The sequence below is a fragment of the Hemicordylus capensis genome, chromosome 7 (genome assembly GCF_027244095.1).
Source record: "Hemicordylus capensis ecotype Gifberg chromosome 7, rHemCap1.1.pri, whole genome shotgun sequence".
Taxonomy (NCBI): Eukaryota; Metazoa; Chordata; class Lepidosauria; order Squamata; family Cordylidae; genus Hemicordylus; species Hemicordylus capensis.
In genome coordinates this window covers 21,927,791-21,945,565 of record NC_069663.1, presented here as the reverse complement: position 1 = coordinate 21,945,565, position 17,775 = coordinate 21,927,791, and the positions used below count along the sequence as shown (strand labels likewise).

Sequence of the window (17,775 nt, the reverse complement as noted above, 5' to 3'; positions counted from 1 at the left end):
AAAAAGTAACCACAGATACTCACTGAATCCAGAATTTTTAAAAAGTGTAGGGGAAGTGGTATAATATCTGATAATCTAAGGGGAAATTATGTCATACCAGATAATAACAGGAGAAGCCCAGAAATCAGCTGCTGCTTCTGCATCAAAAATGGGCTAGGTTATTTTTAACAAACTTTTAAAATAATTGATATATGCATGGGCAGGCAGGCGGGTGGGCGGATAGAAGGCAGAAGACGGGGGCTTTCCCCCAGCCACAATCACTTGAAAGAAAGAAAAAGAGCAGACTCTCACCCCCATTTGGAGCTTCAGAAAGCTCCCGGGTTTTTCCAAAGGGAGTTGGAGAACTCTGATCCGCACTGGAGTGCTTAAGTTTCGGTTTGAACTATCTTCAAACCCCTCCAATTTGGGTAAAAACAGACCATGTCTGATTTTACCAAGCCGATGTTGCACAGGCCTAATGCCTAGTAAGAACATAAGAACAGCCCAGCTGGATCAGGCCCAAGGCCCATCTATGTTGGGCTATGTTTAATATGGCTATGTTTAAAAAAAATTTCTTTTAGATGTTGTGTGATTGGTCAAAGACTGACTGCCTGACCTCTCTCTCTCTCTCTCTCTCTCTCTCTCTCTCTCTCTCTCTCTCTCTCTCTTTCACCCTCAGAGGCACACTAACCACCCCCCGGACCTTGGGGACCCGATCCGGTCCTCCAAAGTCTGGGGGAGCCTCCAAATGGCTGGGGCCAGGAGCTTCAATTAGGCATTTCACAATCTTGTACTGCAAAGCTGCAAGCAGAGAAATGTGTTATAACTGAGAGGTTCCCTGTAAAGAAACAGCACCAGGTTTGAGAAGACCTTCAGCAAAATCCCCTCTGATGGGCCCCTTAATATGTGGATGGATCCCCCAAGATTCCACTTGCGAGAGTTACCCTTGCTTAATTGGGGTGGTGGAGATTATTATAGGAGATCATAGAGCTAAGAGCAGTTTACATAGGAACATAGGAAGCTGCCATATACAGAGTCAGACCATAGGTCCATCTCACTCAGTATTTTCTACACAGACGGGCAGCGGCTTCTCCAAGGTTCCAGACAAGAGTCTCTCTCAGCCCTATCTTGGAGATGCCAAGGAAGTAACTTGGAACCTAGATGCTCTTCCCAGAGCAATTCCATTCCCTAAGGGGAATATCTTACAGTGCTCACCCATGTAGTCTCCCCTTCAAATGCAGACCCCTGCTTAGTAAACAATTCATGCTTGCTACCACAAGACCAGCTCTCTTCTGCTTTTCTTTCATAAGACCACCTCACCTCCAACACAGCTGGGGCAAAAGGGAGAATGCAAGAGTGCAGCACCATCTCCACCTGTTGTTTTTCTCCTCTCCAAATGGAAGTTGGAACCAGGCCGCGCTGGAGCTCCAGTCCTGGGCTAGAGGGGAGCTGCCACTGCTCCCCTCAGATTACAGGAGCCCTCTCACCTTTCCCTATTAGGATTCCTATTACGGTGTGTGTGATTGTAATAGGACTGTTCTCACAATCGGCATTAGGGTAGAAAAAGCCTTCTACCATCATTCTGGAGCCATACACACTCAGAATGACAATTGGTCAGTCTCAAAATTCTACCAGCAAGGAAGGGTGAGTAGGGGTGTGCACTAACTCCCTCCACCATCTTGTCCATATTCTTTCTCTATCCGGTTCTCCCCAAGGACCTAACTCCATTTCATAAGAACATAATGTAAGAACAGCCCTGCTACATCAGGCCCAAGGCTTATCTGGTTGGGCACCCTGTTTCCCACAGTGGACCACCAGGCATCTGGGAAGTCCACAGGCAAGAGACCAAAGCGTGCTCTCTCGCTCTCTCTCTCTCCTGCTGTTGCTCCCTTGCAACTGGCATTCAGAAGCATTCTGCCTCTGAGCCTAGAGGCAGCCTGTAGCCCTCAGGACTAGTAGCCACTGATAGACCTGTCCTCCATGACTTTTTCTACGCTCCACTTAAAAGCCATGCATGCTGGTGACCATCACCAAAACCTGTGGCAGAGAATTCCATGAGTTAAGTATGCGTTGTGTAAAGTGCTTCCTTTTGTCGGTCCTAAATTTCCGGGCAATCAGTTTCATGAGACGATCCCTGGTTCTAGTGTGGTAAAAAAGGGAGAATTTTCTCTCTCTCTACCTAGTTTCTCCACATCATGCATAATGGTATAAACCTTTAGCCCATCTCCCCATAGTTGCCTTTTTTCTAAACTAAAAAACTCCAGATGGCATCCTTACTTTCCTTTATTTTTTCATGTTCTTTCTTCTACCCTTCTGCTTCTACCTTACCCATAAAGAAGGAATACATTAAATTAAAGACATTTTTCTGCTGCTTTAGACCTAGGGATTCAATCCTTTATGTACTTAGCTATTCTAACCTTACCAACCAAAGCCCACTCCCCTTTGAGAGATAACACCCCAAACTGCTGAACTGTCCACTTTCAGAAGTATCATCACTGGAAGACCCCACATTGGCTGGAACCTTGAAAGTGTCCATGTTTCTCCATGACTGCACCTTCTGCAGTCTCAGAACTACAAGAGGGCACCTATAAGTATACAAATCATCCAGGGGAATAGCTCCTTCACATTCCTTCACCACCACCCCCAGGTCCTCCTACTCAGTCATACTCACTTGTCTAGAAGTAGTTGTCTTTGAAGATTTTCGGCCCGATTCCACTTTCAGGGCTGATGTCCAAGAGGACCTCAAAACTGCAGGGTCAGAAGATGCAAGCCATGCACTTCAAACAAACGCCTTGTGCGACTGGCTTTGCATGTGGATTAGTTCCTTATTCACATTTCCTGGCAGATTATCTAAGACTGGTTAAGCATTCTTAGAGTGCAGTCTCGGAAAGTTTAGATAAAGCAGTGATGACTTATGGTTTCTTCTTCATTTGCTTTGTTTATCTAACATAGACTTTATTTCCTTATTTGATCAAAATAAGATCAGCCAGAAGATAAATGGAGGAAAGCGGGCACCTCTCCAGCAGGCAACTCTTAGAGGACAATTCTTGCAGCTGCTGAATTCTTTGCTCCTGCTGAATTCTTAGTTCTCCTGTTTCCCAATTTAAAACTGGCTCCAATCCCACCCCCCTTATAAGTGGGAGGTTACCTTTGCTTTAGTGCTGCTTATCTGGCTTTTCAGGAGACTTGAGAGGGAGATGGGCAGGATTCTGTGTCAATCATTATGCACTCTCCTGTGATTGGGATAAGGCAACATCACACACACACACACACACGCCCTCTGTGGGGGTTGAATTTACTTTGTTCCCTCTGTAGTTCAGTTCTTGCTTCCAAACCTTTTCACTCATTCAGGACAATGGAATGATATTACCACATGAGATCCAAATTCCGCAGCCTATTTCAGTACTTTGCAGCAAAGGATGGAAAGAGGGGGTTCAAGAGCACTAGACGGGACATATCCATCTAACCTGGCCATGCATTTGATAAACTGGTCATGCATTTGATAAACGTTCCATCCTGGGTGCAGGGCCCAGGGCCAAATGGGAGGTGTGGGGGTGGGTTCCTGATCACACCCCCTAATGTTGGCCATGACTCGTCATCCCAGGATCTGAACATAACTCCTCCCCTTATCTCCAGCTCTGATGGAGGGGTGTACACCAGCCAGGGAGGCCAAGATGCATGTGATTGCCACAGAACTGGAGGCAACGGCATGTTGGGAACAGCACACTTGGGGCTGAAATCCACTTTCGCACATTTGGGGGAGGGAGGGGTAGTCCCCTTTTCACTGGACTATCTATCTATTATAAGTGTGTGCGTGTGCGTGTGTGTGTGTGTGTGTGTATAATTTATAATAAAATAATAATTTAATAATTTAATAATTTCTATTTTTTACACACACACACACACACACAAATAAAATATATCGATATATTTTCACTATCCCATGGTGCATTATGGGATAACTGGCAGCCTGGCTTCCTTCTCCACCCTGCTCTCAATAACTGCCCAGCTCGCTAGAGTGCCACTCGTGTGGGTGTGTGGATGGCAGAGCCTTGATCAGGCTCTGCTCATCCAGGGGGAGGCACGTAGTCTCCTGCTTGTCCCCCTAGCCCACCCCCTTGTGTTCATGTTAACAACAGTTGTGCTACTTATGTCTGGTGCCGGAGGAAATCCATCTCTTTTCAAAAAGACAGAACATCTCATGGGCCGAGGATTTCCCTTGGCGTCCCTCTATGAGGGTGGTTTCAGCCAGCATCCTTCTTGTGAACTCAAAATTCTGTTCTCCTGATTGACATCTCTGAACTGCAAGCTTCTGCTTTAAGAGAGCACAACTCTGTGTGTGTGTGTGTGTGTGTGTGTGTGTGTGTGTGTGTGTGTGTGTGTGTGTGTTGTACAATAGATAGAAATTGCAGAGGTGCCCAATCCAGGTTGGGACCACAGTGGGAGGGCTTTAACCTTTTGCCCACATTGCACTTCTGATCTTCATGCCTCCCCCACTAGCAATTGGCCCCAGGAGAGAAACTTCCATTTGGTCCCAGCCAGGAGGGAAACTTCCACTCAGAGAATTTCCTGAATTGCTATTTCCTGAATTATTTCCTGAGAGAAACAGCAGCTGCAGAGGGCTGATCTGAATTGGGACCAGAGCAGGAGGACGACTTAAAACTCCCTTTCTCCATTGGTTCTCTTAATCTGGTTCAGGAGGGCTACAACTTCAATAGAGCAAGACAAGCAAGGAAGCACACGCTTCTCATAATCTGACCCTTAGTTCCAGTTCAAGCCCAAACACTCTCTCCACTATTTTAAGAATTTTATTTACATATCTTTCACATCCAGGCTTTCCATTCCAGTGATGGGTTGAGCATGGTGGCTAATATCATTGCTGTGAAAAACAATAAAAAGCAATCCAATTCTAACAAAAGCTTTAAAAGGTAGGGAATGCAACAGCAAGATTCACAGTACGATTTCAATACAAGGGCTGCCAGTTTGGCTCACAGGGACATTAAAAATGCCTGCTGAAAGAGAGGCAAGCGAACCTCAGGATGGATGGGATTTGCCTGATCTCACATGGCAGAGAAATCAAAAAAGTGGGTGCCACTACAAAGAAGGCCCTTCCATACTTCACCACCAGCTAGACCGTTGAAGGTGGCGGGATGCACCAAAGGCCCCCTCCAGGTGACCTCAGAGGACAGGCATGCTCATTCCACATGTGCCAGTGAGAGCCAGGAGCACACATGTGAGTGCAATGCCATCGCCTACCCGAGACAAAAGGAACTGCAATAGGTATTGTCAGCATCTCTTTATCCTCTCTTTGTGCCTACTTGCATTCAGTGGAGTCTCTCTCTGGCTCAAAAATCGAAAGATCAAGGAAAAGAACAAGACACAAAAGGCAGCCCTGAAGTTGAAAGCACATTTCAGCACAGTACAGAGTCCTTGGTCAACGCTGGAGCCTTGTGAGAGGACGACCCACTGGAAAGCACTGCAGCATCACGGAGGGCTAAGGGGGGAATTATTGATGCTGTCAACCTTCTTCCATTTCTGTCCTGGATGCACCAGGGGTTCTCTTCAAACCCATGTTATTGACTCATTTATTTATTTATTTATTTATTTATTTAACATATTTTTATACCGCCCAAAACTTACATCTCAGGGTGGTTCACATAAAAACAGGAAGCAAAGCATCAGTTAAAACAAAAATAAAAAGTTTAAACCAAAACAGCAATTTTAAAAAATTTAAATAATATTTTAGAACAGCATTAAAACCATTAAACCATATTAATTAAAAGCCTGGGTGAGCAGATGCATCTTTAAAGACTTTTTAAAAGCTGTCAGAGATGGGGAGGCTCTTATTTCACTAGGGAGCACATTCCAAAGCCTTGGGGCAGCAGCGGAGAAGGCCCGTCTCTGAGTAGCCACCAGACGAGCCGGTGGCAAATGCAGACGGACCTCTCCTGATTATCTCAGTGGGCGGTGGGGTTCATGACAAAGAAGGCGTTCTCTTAAATACCCAGGACCCAAGCTGATTAGGGCCTTATCGGTTATAACCAACACCTTGTATATTGCCCGGAAACATATCGGCAGCCAGTGTAGCTCCTTCAATATGAGAGTAAGATGGTCTCTCCAAGATGACCCAGAGACCAACCTGGCTGCTGCATTCTGGACCAACTGCAGTTTCCAAACTACATACAAGGGCAACCCCACATAGAGCGCATTTCAGTAATCCAGTCTGGAGGTGACCAGCAGATGTACCTCTGTTTTGAGGTCGTTCATCTCAAGAAACGGACGCAGCTGGGGTATCAGCCAAAGCTGATAGAAGGCACTTCTGTCCACTGCCTCAACCTGGAACACCAGGGGAGAGACTTGGATCCAGAAGCACCACGAGACTGCGTACCTGTTTCTTCTGGGGAAGTGTGACCCTATCCAGAACAGGCAGATCAAAATTGCCTCTCGAGTTTTGACCATATATATGATTGCATAGATAGATAGATAGATAGATAGATAGATAGATAGATAGATAGATAGATAGATAGATAGATATTTGGGCTCTGTTCCAACTGCAGTTCTAGGGCTAGATTCTACATGAGAATACACACCAGTCTCTGCCTTAGGCCCATCCATTAATTTCCGTAGGGATCAGATGAACTCTGATAGGTAGATGTGCATGTAGATGCATATCAGCTACATGCACAGAACATCTTTCCTGGATCATGGGGAAGGGGACTGACTTCCTCAAAATCTTTGCACATCAAATTCAGTTGAGAGAACCAAGACCAAAAGCAAGGATCCAGTGCACACAAAAATTGATTGAGTGGAGCTGATTCAGAACGAATGCAATGAGTAATCTTGATCTGAAGACAGGAACTGTTAGAAATGCAGAGAGCAATCACATTCATGATAAGAGCTGCAGCTCAACTGAGGGTCTGGCCTTGGTGTATGTTGTGTTCTGTCTGCCATCCTCAATGAAGGCATTCTCAAATGCAGAAAAGAGCGAATGTCTCAGCCTCTCCTTGAAATTGTGCCCCATGAAGACAAACAGGATGGGGTTGAGACAGCTGTTGACAAAAGCCAAGCTGGATGCCAGGGGAACTCCAATAAGGACCACCACATGGAGTTCAGGTTGCTTATTCAATTGTAGCTCAATGAAAGAAAAAATGTGATGGGGTAACCAACAGGCAAAAAAGGCCACAATCACTGCTGTGATGACCTTGAAGGGCTTGTTGGATTGAGTCAGCTCGTTCCTTCGGAGCTTCAAGACAATTGCCCCATAGCAAAAAACAATGATACTGAAGGGGATGACAAATCCGAAGATGAACCGGCTGATAATCATGGCACGGTGCTTTAAATATTTTTCTTTGTCGGTGTTACCATAATTGTTAAAGCATATCCTCATATTTTTTTTATTTAATTCAGTGTCCCTAAAATAGAGATTAGGACAAGACAGCACCAAAGCCAGGATCCAAACACCTAAGACCACAAAAGAAGCCAGCCGGGGTGTCCGGTGATTGTGAGACCACACTGGGAACCTCACGGAAAGACAACGGTCTATGCTGATGACCATGAGGAGGTAAACGCTGGCGTAGAGGTTGAGGAAGGCTAAGGCGCTGTTGATCTTGCACATGGCCCGGCCAAATGGCCAGTGGAAGCCCAGGGCTGCGTAGGCAACACTCAGGGGCAGGAAGAGGGTGAAGGCAAAGTCAGCGATGGCCAAGTGGAGGAACCAGACAGTGTTGACCGTCCTCTTCATACGGAAGCCAGTGATGAAGATGACCAGCCCATTCCCTATGACCCCCAAGACAAAGGCAAGGCTGTAGATCACCATGGAGACAATGAGCATTCCTCTCTGCAAGGCTTCTGTTTGGGGATCATGCACATTCTGACGGAAGTTCTTTGACATTTCATAGGCAACAGTAGCATGTGGAAGTACAGTTGTGCTATTCATTGCTTCAAGGATGATGTTCATTCAGTCTCGCTTTCTGTCTTGTAATGGCTGAAATAAAAGGACATCATCACCTTGTTCACATTCAACATGCATACGAGCATATATCAGGGCTGCACAACTTCAACTCTCCTGGCCACTGTGGCTGGGAATGATGGAGGTTGTAGTCCAAAACCACTTTTGGCCTAAGGGACATGATGCAATACCAGTTGCAGGGGAGTAACAGCAGGAGAGAGGGCATGCCCTCAGCTCTTGCCTGTGGGCTCCCCAGAATCATCTGGTGGGCCACTGTGTGAAACAGGATGCTGGGCTAGATAGGCCTTGGGCCTGCTCCAGTGGGGCTGTTCTTAAGGAGGGCCAACATTGTGCAGCCTTGGTGCACCCAGATATACATAGATCTGTATGAAGGTACAGTTATCCACATGTTTTGTTGCACACAGGTACAGCAGCACACCAAAAGTCCAGGGGCATAGACACCATTGTTCGACAAGGTTCAAAGAACCCGGGCCATCAATAAAAGAGGCTGCCAAAGCCCTCAGTGGGATGTGGCTCAGGTTCTGTAGGAGTCCAGAATGAACTCCCCCCTCCCATGCCCAAGCTGCCAAGAGCCCGAGTGAACTCTCTCTTTGTTATTTCAGGCAGCGCTGGTGCCCGATAGAACTTTTCCCCCTTTCTCTCCCTCCAGAGAGGGAGAGAAAAGGCGGAAAAGTCCTATCAGGCAGCCGGTGCTGCCTGAAATGACAAGCTGAGAGCTCACTCGGGCTTTTGGAAGCCCAGGCCCTGTCCCTGTTGTATGTGATGTCATGTGCAGATGGGGCGTGGCTTGGGCTGCCGAGAGCCCGAGCGAGCTCTCAGCTTGTCATTTCAGGCAGTGCTGGCTGCCTGATAGGATGTTTCCCCTTTTCTCTCCCTCTCTGGAAGGAGAGAAATGGGGAAATGTCCTATCAGGCACCAGCACTGTCTGAAATAACAAAGAGAAAGTTCGCTTGGGCTCTGGGCAGCCTGGGCATGGGAGGGGGGAGTTTGCTCTGGGCTCCTCTAGAGCCTGAGCCATGCCTCTGTGCGTGTGACATCACACGCACGGGGCATAATTGGCAGGGGCCACTGAGTGGGGCCAGACTCAAGCCACTGTTCGGCTGGCTCTGCCAGTGCAAAAGTCCTTAAAATTACTCATTTTGTCTGTTTTCCTTGCCTAATGAAGTTCAACTAATCAATCAGCTTATTTGTTTAGTTTTAGCCATAAGCAAAATGGCTAACTAAGAGAAGCATGACACAAGACTCAGAGATTTCTCAGAAAGACCAGAAAAGGAAACTGCTTATCTGGGACGTCTCTTTGTGGGTGATTTGCAACCTTTCTTCATTTATTATATTTATATGCTGCCCTCCTTCTGTATAACTCAAATATATACAACTCTTCACAGGGCTTGACCAGACCTAGATCTGTTCCGCTTTTGCAAAGTTATTTTATTGTGTGCCTTCATGCCTTACAATGTTCTGAGCTTTTGTAACAGAAAATGCATATATAATCAATGCCTATTACTCACATAAAATGAATAAACCCTCGGTTTGCTTGTGAAGGTAACGTGTGTGAAAGTGACCTCATTGACTGAAGAAAACATCTGTTCCAAATGAGATGTTCATTTGGACATTTTTGGTATTATTAAAGGGGATATTTTAATTTCTGTATATTTTAAGTATTTTTACCCACTTATTGAAAAACATTTCTGCATTTCCAGGCAGAGCTTTTAGCTCATTTTGCTTCCAGAATGGAAGATGTGTGTTCACGTATTGGCCAGATTTATCCCGTAGTCCCTGCAAGCTTTGGGAGAGCACTTCACACACGATTCATTTTTTTCATTGCACATTAGTGCAATGAAAATTTGTCCAGGGTACATTTATGTCCGGGGTAAAAAACCCCAACTTTTTGTGACAGTTTTTTGGGGCACATTCAAGCTTTCAGTAAAGTCTCACAGAAATCCTGCTATCTGGAAATGATCAAGGTGACTAATGAGATAAAACTATCAGAAAATACATCATGGGCCATTTGAGATGGTACTCCAATTGACCCTTTAAGTGCATAGAGAAGAAACATGGGTGTGAACCCACCCATTACCCTGTCAAATGAATCACGCAGTAGGGATGATTCATCTGAACCACCTTTCAGTGCACAGTTTTAATACTGCATTAAAGTAGCAAAGTAAAGAGGCTTTAGAAGAGCCTCTAGGTTTTTGAAATTTATCTTTGGTATTGTGACAACTTGGCGAAGGATCAAAGACCAGGCATGGGATGGAGGTTCAGTCCAGGACAGGGCAGGATTGGGTGCTGGGCTCCCATCTGTGATGGCACTTACCTTATCACAAGATGGTATACTGTGCTGTCTCTTTTGCTTTTGCCTGCAGCCTAGTATCACAAGATGAATCTAGAAGAGCAGATATTAACTAAGTAACGAGATAAGCAGAAGTGACAGGAGATGTTTCTGCAAAATGTGTAGCAGTTGTGGTGGCTTCACTTCCCATTGAAGCCCCTGAGATCATAATACTTGCCTGACAGTCTCACATTCAGCCGGTGAAACTTTTATCCATGGAAAGAAAATGTATACCTCTTGCGGGGGGTGGGGGGACAAAAAATAAAAACTATACAGCAAACTCACTAGACTCCTCACCAAAGGAGCAAAGAAAACAGCATAGACTTTCCATCTGTTAAAAGATATCACTTGGCTTTTTTGGGTTAAGCCTCCTGCTCCAAGATATTGACCTGCCTTGAGCAAGTCTGGCAAAGTTTCAACTAACAAAGGCATCAGATGTCAAGACTCCTTTGAGCATGTGGTCACTGATCATTTGGCAAGGGGCAACCACACCTAGAGCCGTGTTTTGCATCCAGGCTGGGAATGATGCAAGCCTTATCTCCGATGTTGCTGCTTGTCTCTGATGTTGTTTACATGAAACCACTGGGAGAGATCATCAGGGGATTTGGTGCAGGGTGTTGGTATCTAATGTTTTAACTTTTCCTTTTGTCATTGATTTTGTTTTATTGTAAACCGCCCAGAGGCATACTTTTTGGGCGGTATAAAAATATGTTAAATAGATAACAATATAAATAAATAAATAATCACCCACAGTGGGCCCAAATTTCTGCCTGGGGAGGCACGGTTGCTGTTAAAATAGGGAGGACGTATGTCCCAGAACCACCGGTGTTTGAGGTATGCCTGGGGCCTCGCCCCCACCCCCAGACACCCAGCCAGTGAATGAACTGCTGGAGCCAAACCCCAGCCGGCTCGGGGCTGGTTCAAGGGTTCTAACTAGGGGTGTGCAAATGGATTCATATTTTTAAAATACGAACCCCCGAAACCCGAACTGGGTTTTTTTCACAGGTGCACAAAACCAAACATGCCCAGTCAGGTTCGAGTCCAATCCGGACTTGAACCGAACCAGGCAACCTGGTTTTGTGCACACCCCTAGTTCTGTGCTTGCACAGCCACAGGGAGGTCTCCACAGTCTCCCTCTCCCCCCTTCTGGCCTCCCCCCGACCAGTCCTCTAAGGGCCATTTCAGCCCGGTTTGGGGCTGTTCTGGTGCTTTCCTCCACTTCTGTGCCCCCTGGCTCGGCATCAAAAACATGCCAACTTAGAAGATGTGGCCAGCATAGGAGCATGGTGGCACTGCCCGTCACTCCCTCCCAGCTAACAAGCAGTTTCGTTGCTTGTTGGGTGCATCCTTTCAATCTCTCTCACTTGGAACGAGAGAAAAGAAGCACCCAGCCAGTGAAGGAGGCATTCCCGGACAGGGAGAGGACAATGGGCAGATTTTGGCCACACCTTCTGTCTTGGCACACTCCTGACATCGACACAAAGGGCATAGTCGGCACAGTGTTGGGGCCGAATGCCCCATGAATGCTCAGCCCAAACATGTTGTTGGGGGGCGCGGTGGCAGGGGCATACATGCCTCCCTTCCTTCCTAAGCTTCCTAAGCCCCCGGGGGGCACAACACTCAACCTCACTTGCTATAGAAGAGGGCTGCTGCACACCTTCGTCCTTCCTGAAGATAGTACACTACAAATCCCATCACCCCCATGACTGGCCATTGTGACTGGGGGTTATGGGAGTTGTAGTCCAAAACAGCTGGAGGACTGAAGCTTGGCAGCCATGCTATAGACACGGAGGAGAGCTGGTCTTGTGGAAGCAAGCATGACTTGTCCCCATAGCTAAGCAGGGTCTGCCCTGGTTGCATATGAATGGGAGACTTGATGTGTGAGCACTGCAAGATATTCCAGAAGGTTCCAAGTTCCCTCCCTGGCAGCATCTCCAAGATAGGGCAGAGAGAGATTCCTGCCTGCAACCTTGGAAAAGCCGCTGCCAGTCTGTGAAGACAATACTGAGCTAGATAGGCCAAGGGTCTGACTCAGTATATGGCAGCTTCCTATGTTTCCTATGTTCCTACACACCCTTCCTCCCTCAAAGAGCTATCTTCATTCTGTTTCATCACCATCTGAGACTGGAGGAGGACAAGAAGAACTTTCAGTGGTTATAGTAGTTCTTTCTCATGTGGTTCTTATTGGGGATGAGGGCCATGAGTTCCCTGGCAGAGCATGTGCAGAAGGGGTCCTTTCGTAAGGGGAGGTGGGCAATTTGGGGGGGGCGGGCATTAGCAGGCTTTCCCCACCACCATCAGAACAACTGGGAAGGGTCAGTTTTGAAAATGGGCCAGCCCCACCAGTCATGGCGATACCTTGAACTGAAGAAGGTCCAAGTTTTAATCCCTGGCATCTCCCAGTCGGGCTGGGAAAGACCCCTCCTGATGCCCTGGAGAACTGCTGCCAATCAGAGTAGTCAATACTGAGCTTGAAGGACCAAGGCTCTGACTCAGCAGAAGGCAGTTTCCTAGGCACCTCCCCGCTTGCTGCTACTAGGCACCTCTCCCACTTTTCATGTTATCTGCAGCCACGGTCCTTGTATTGCGAAGAGGATCTAAGCACTTTGAGAACCTGGAAATAACATGCATTCTACAAAGAAGAGAAACTGAAAAAGGAACTGGGATTTGCAGAATAGGCTCCATGGTACGTGATATATTGGTCGTTCCATTCCCAGTACAATCTTTTGTATCCTGTTTGTTCACACCAATCCTGAAAGTGGAACCAGGCAACAGAAATGATTGAAAACCACCATTTCTAAACCAGCAGATGAACCCCATGTAGTCCATATGTGGGACATCCTCCAAAACAGAGTGACTAGAAATCAAATCTCCTTTTATAGGAGGGTCTCCCAACCTTGAGTCCCCCAGCTCCACATTGTCATCTCCTAATAAAGAAACGTTCAGTGATTACATAAATAATCTCCAGAAGTTGATATTGGAAACCAAATAGCAGAACTGGGGTATAGGTTCTATGTGTGAATGACCAGAGGCTTCCTGAAACTTAAGACCTAAGTAGGGGTAAAGCTAAAGTGCCATGACCTGAACATGGTTTTTCTTCTCATAAGAATAGCCCTGCTGGAGCAGGTCCAAGGTCTATCTAGTCCAGCATCCTGTCTCATGCAGTGGCCCACCAGATGTCCTTGAGAAGCCCACAGGCAAAAGGTGAAGGCATGCCCTCTCTCCTGCTGTTGCTCCCCTGCAACTGGGATTGAGAAGCATCCTGCCTCTGAGGCTGGAGGTGGCCCACAGCCACCAGACTAGTAGCCACTGATAGACAAATTCATGGAGGATAGGTCTAAGCCCCTTTTTAAGCCATCCAAGCTGGTGGCCATCACTACATCCCATGGCAGAGAATTCTATAGATTAATTATGTGCTGTGTGAAAAAGTACTTCCTCTTGTCGGTCCTAAATTTCCTGGCCTTAAATTTCTCAACTCAACATTCCCCACTTCCCTTGTAATGCTAGCTCAGGGCTGCATACCTGCCCCCCCCCCCTTTGGACTACAACTCCCATCATTCCCAGCCGCAATGGCCAATAGTCAGGGATTATGAGAGTTGTAGTCCAACATCCCCTGGAGGACCAAAGCTGTGATGGGGGCATTTGCAGGGGAGAATGATTACACTCTCCACTCTTCTGTTGATTTTCCGATGTAAGTCCTTCACAGAAAGACCAGCATACACCCATGCCCACAAACTACCCTTCCTTTTATTGGGTAAAGCACAGCTTTGAGCCGTGTGTCTGCAAAGATAAAAATTGGGATCAAAATGACTCAAGCATTCAAGATGTAAATTTGGGGATAATTTCTCCGAATAGTTCCCCGAAATATTCTCCAAAATTTCTCAGGGGGAGAATATGAGGGAGAAAATTCTACAGAATTTCTACTGAGCTTTCAAATATTCTCCAGAATCTCATGAGGGAGAATTTTCTCACACAGTTTTAAAGTGTAAAGTTGTTAATCACTGGGTATAACCGTCTTCTTTCATGTGCAAATTAAACTGAACAGAGAACAGTCTTGTGCTGTAAAGCAAGAAACTTAGAATTTTAGCTTCTTTTAGATATACAGTGGAGGGAAATTTCTTCATGACCCATTCATTCTCTTAGCAATTATCTCTTGCTGTTAAGGAAGAATGTTCAGAAAAAATTCTCCGGGTAGAACAGGGCTGCTCAACTTCAGCCCTCCTGCAGATGTTGGCCTACAAGTCCCATAATCCCTAGCTATTGGCCATTGTGGGTGGGGATTATGGGAGTTGTAGTCCAAAAGGAGCTGGCAGGGCTAAGTTGAGCAGGCCTGGTGTAGAATATTACCAGTCTATGACAGCTCCTCTCAAAGCTTTCAGGCAACAGTCTATCTCAGTCCTACCTGGAAATGCCAGGGATTGAAGCATGGATATATATATATATATCTTTCTCCATGCTTCAATCCCTGGCATTTCCAGGTAGGACTGAGATAGACTGTATATATATATATATATATATATACGCATGTGGAAGGGTCCAAGCTTCAACTCCGCACCACAGCAACTCATGAGGAGACCCCCGACCAGTAGGCTGAAAAGCAGCCTCCCAGCTTGGGGGTCTCTCCAGCATGCTCTGCGCGATTTTCCAGGGGCGGCCCTTGAACCCCACGTGGCCCCTGAACTCCCCAGCCCCCACCGGCTCCGTGACGGAGCCGGCAGTCATGTGGGCAGCCGCTGCGGCTTCGCCCGCTCTCCTCGCAAACCCCCTCATGGATCTTCCCACTGATCATGAGAAGAGCCTCAAAGTTTATTACAGTCTTTGACCAATCCAGAAGCATGAAGAAACAAACCCAGTGTCATACCTATATAACAATATAGCAACAGCATAGTTTTATGAATATACAGTGGCGTAGTAAATTATTCCACTACATTAGTCATTTGGGGGCTGTTGTATATTCATTGCAAGGCGTGGAAAATGCTGCAGCTGCCAGTAAGGCACTCACCCCATCTCCATTAACCAAAAACTTGTAGAACTGCCCGCTACCCAACCGAGCTTTGTGCCGTTAACAGCCAAGTATCAGGCAGAAACTGAACAGACGCCGCTTTCCCCAGCATGCTGATGCAGTGACGGAGGGAGCTGTACCAAAGAAATTTCTCCCCTTCATGCATCCCTTAAAAGAAGCAGATCCTCTTTTGGCGAGGGGGAAGGGGAGAGGTGCCAACTCATCCAATCTCTGTGCACGTACCTTGTGGCAAAATGAACTTTGCTTTCCAGAGAAGAAAAAGCTGTCAACAGGAGTCAACCGCTGGGAAGAAAAACAGTGGTATTTGCATCCATCCACAGAGCGGTCGAAGCTTCCCCTTCTTCTCCAGTGCAAGGATGATGTTGCCTGCCGTTTGAGATTGGAGAGGACTGACAAAATAGCCAAGATATTAATACAGAAAGAAAGAAAAACAGAAGTAACAGCAAATGGCTTCTGCAAAATGTTCACAGGATGACTGAAGATAAGTAAGAGAATTACAACCTCTGGCGGTGGGGTATGTGTGTGTGTGTGCTAGCTTAGTGGCAGAGAGCCTGTTTTTCCAAGGAGAAGGTCCCAGGTTCAATTCCTGGCATCTCCCAGAAGGGTGGAGAAAGGCCCCTATCTGGAAACCTGGACAGCTGCTAAAAGTCGGAGTAGACAATCTTGCGTTTCATGGACCAAGGATCTGACTCAGTAAACGCCAGTTCCATATTTACAGTGTTGGTTGCATTTGATATTGTTGTAAGATTCTCTGCAGACAAATCTGTTTGCATAACAGGGTCATACAAACATTATATCAAATTATTTAATCATGTAATCATTTAAATGGAGGGGAATTCTGTTGCCGTAACCATCTTTTGCCACATTTTATCATCTGTTTTGACTATTGTACTGGACGTCAATTTATTTAGTACAGTACTATACCGCCCCATACAAAAAATGTCTCTGGGCAGTTCACAATCTAAAAACAACCATTGAAACACTGATACAATTAGAGCAATTTAAAATACAAATAAAAACTCTAAAACGCGGTTTTAAAACTGTACACTAAAAGCCTGGCTAAACAGGTATTTTTTTCAGGTCCTTTTTAAAAACAAGCATTTAGAGAAGGGGAAACTCTAAATTTATAACAACTACAATTGGCAAATACATTTTTTATTCTAAGAATCAATTAGAAACATACACAGACACAATAATTAATAGTTCATTCTTGCACATTAATATACCTGTATAAGTTTGTGTATGAAATATTTGACTTCCAGATTCATATTCAAAGACAGACGCCCTAATAGTACTGTATGCTTTGGTAGTTTGTTGGTTCAATAAAAAAAAATCTTGTCCTAATTTTATATATATGATATGATTTTAAGGCCGAATTCTGACATAATATGTCAGAACCTATGGATCAATCTCACTTCCTGAAACAGATTTTCTGAGAAATGTTATGCTTTCATATGTTAATCTGCTTCCATCTGATATAAAGGTGTGATTACATTTGTCTGCCTTAGGGCTCTCCCTCCATATATTAATTTCCATTCACATTAAAGAGTGATGTGCTGTCACCACATGGGCCAACAGAATCCCGTGAGAGAAGAGGAGTGTGTGAGGCTTTTCACTGGGAAAATGTTAAAATAGAGCCCATGTTCATTGTCATGTGTCACTGACCCTTTGCTCTGGATGGGGCCTTCCTCAGCTTCAAAAGGCTAAAAATAAATTTCATTGATACACATAGGAACATACGAAGCTGCTATATACTGAGTCAGACCATTGGTCTATCTAGCTCAATATTGTCTGCACAGACTGGCAGCAGTTTCTCCAAGGTTGCAGGCAGGAATCTCTCTCAGCTCTATCTTGGAGATGCTGCCAGGAAGCAAACTTGGAACCTAGATGCTCTTCCCAGAGCGGCTCCATGCCCTGAGGGGGAATCTCTTCCAGTGCTCACACTTCTAGTCTCCCATTCATTTGCAACCAGAGCAGACCCTGCTTAGCCAAGGGGACAAGTCATGCTTGCTACCAGAAGACCAGCTCTCCTTCCTATAAGTTCGCTAGAGGATTGCAGGGGAAGGAGCTGCTAGAAATCAGTCTGCGAAGGCTGCTAGGTAAAGTCCAGGTGTAGGCAAAGAAAGAAAGAATTACTCACCTGAACACACACAGGCCTAGCAAGTTGTGACCAAAAGACGCAAAGAGTGGAACATAGGAATCTGCCTTCTGTCTGAATCCATAGCCATATGTCCGAATGCAGTTTTGGTAGCCGTCCGTCCGAATGTGGGCAACCGATAAATAGACCCATGGTAAATAGACCCATGGTTTCCCTCCCTGGACTTCAAGCTGAACTTTTGGGTCAGAGTGGAGTTTCACTGGCTTTAACTCCATTGCACGGTGCCACCGTTACATTCAAATGCTGGCCACCTTTACAAAGCGGGTCTCCCTGATCGTGAGACCTGCCTCGTTGAGTAGCAAAATGTAGAATTTTGC

At 45.9% G+C, this 17,775-nt stretch overlaps 2 protein-coding genes across 3 annotated transcripts in view; one reads left to right on the top strand and one right to left on the bottom strand.

The window, feature by feature from the left end:
• Window positions 1-4,769: 4,769 nt before the first annotated feature.
• Window positions 4,770-17,673, bottom strand: LOC128332766 (chemerin-like receptor 1). Of its 2 annotated transcripts, XM_053267467.1 has the most exons (4): window positions 17,441-17,673; window positions 15,523-15,689; window positions 10,263-10,331; window positions 4,770-7,963 (listed from the first exon to the last, which is right to left on the bottom strand). In XM_053267467.1, exon 4 carries the CDS (start codon window positions 7,934-7,936, stop codon window positions 6,866-6,868), a length of 1,071 nt encoding a protein of 356 aa, XP_053123442.1. In that variant the 5' UTR covers window positions 7,937-7,963; window positions 10,263-10,331; window positions 15,523-15,689; window positions 17,441-17,673; the 3' UTR covers window positions 4,770-6,865. The 2 variants fall into 2 exon arrangements, with proteins under 2 accessions (XP_053123442.1, XP_053123443.1); XM_053267468.1 differs by lacking the exon at window positions 10,263-10,331.
• Window positions 15,500-17,775, top strand: part of LOC128332767 (chemerin-like receptor 1) — a 28,456-nt gene continuing 26,180 nt past the window's right edge. Inside the window, exon 1 of the mRNA XM_053267469.1 lies at window positions 15,500-15,785. Within this exon, the coding sequence (XP_053123444.1) occupies window positions 15,772-15,785 (14 nt within the window). The 5' untranslated portion in view covers window positions 15,500-15,771. The remainder of the gene's footprint in view (window positions 15,786-17,775) is intronic.

Bases quoted from the DNA above. Each gene is read 5' to 3' on its own strand.
- LOC128332766 (XM_053267467.1), bottom strand. From the start codon at position 7,936: ATGAACATCATCCTTGAAGCAATGAATAGCACAACTGTACTTCCACAT.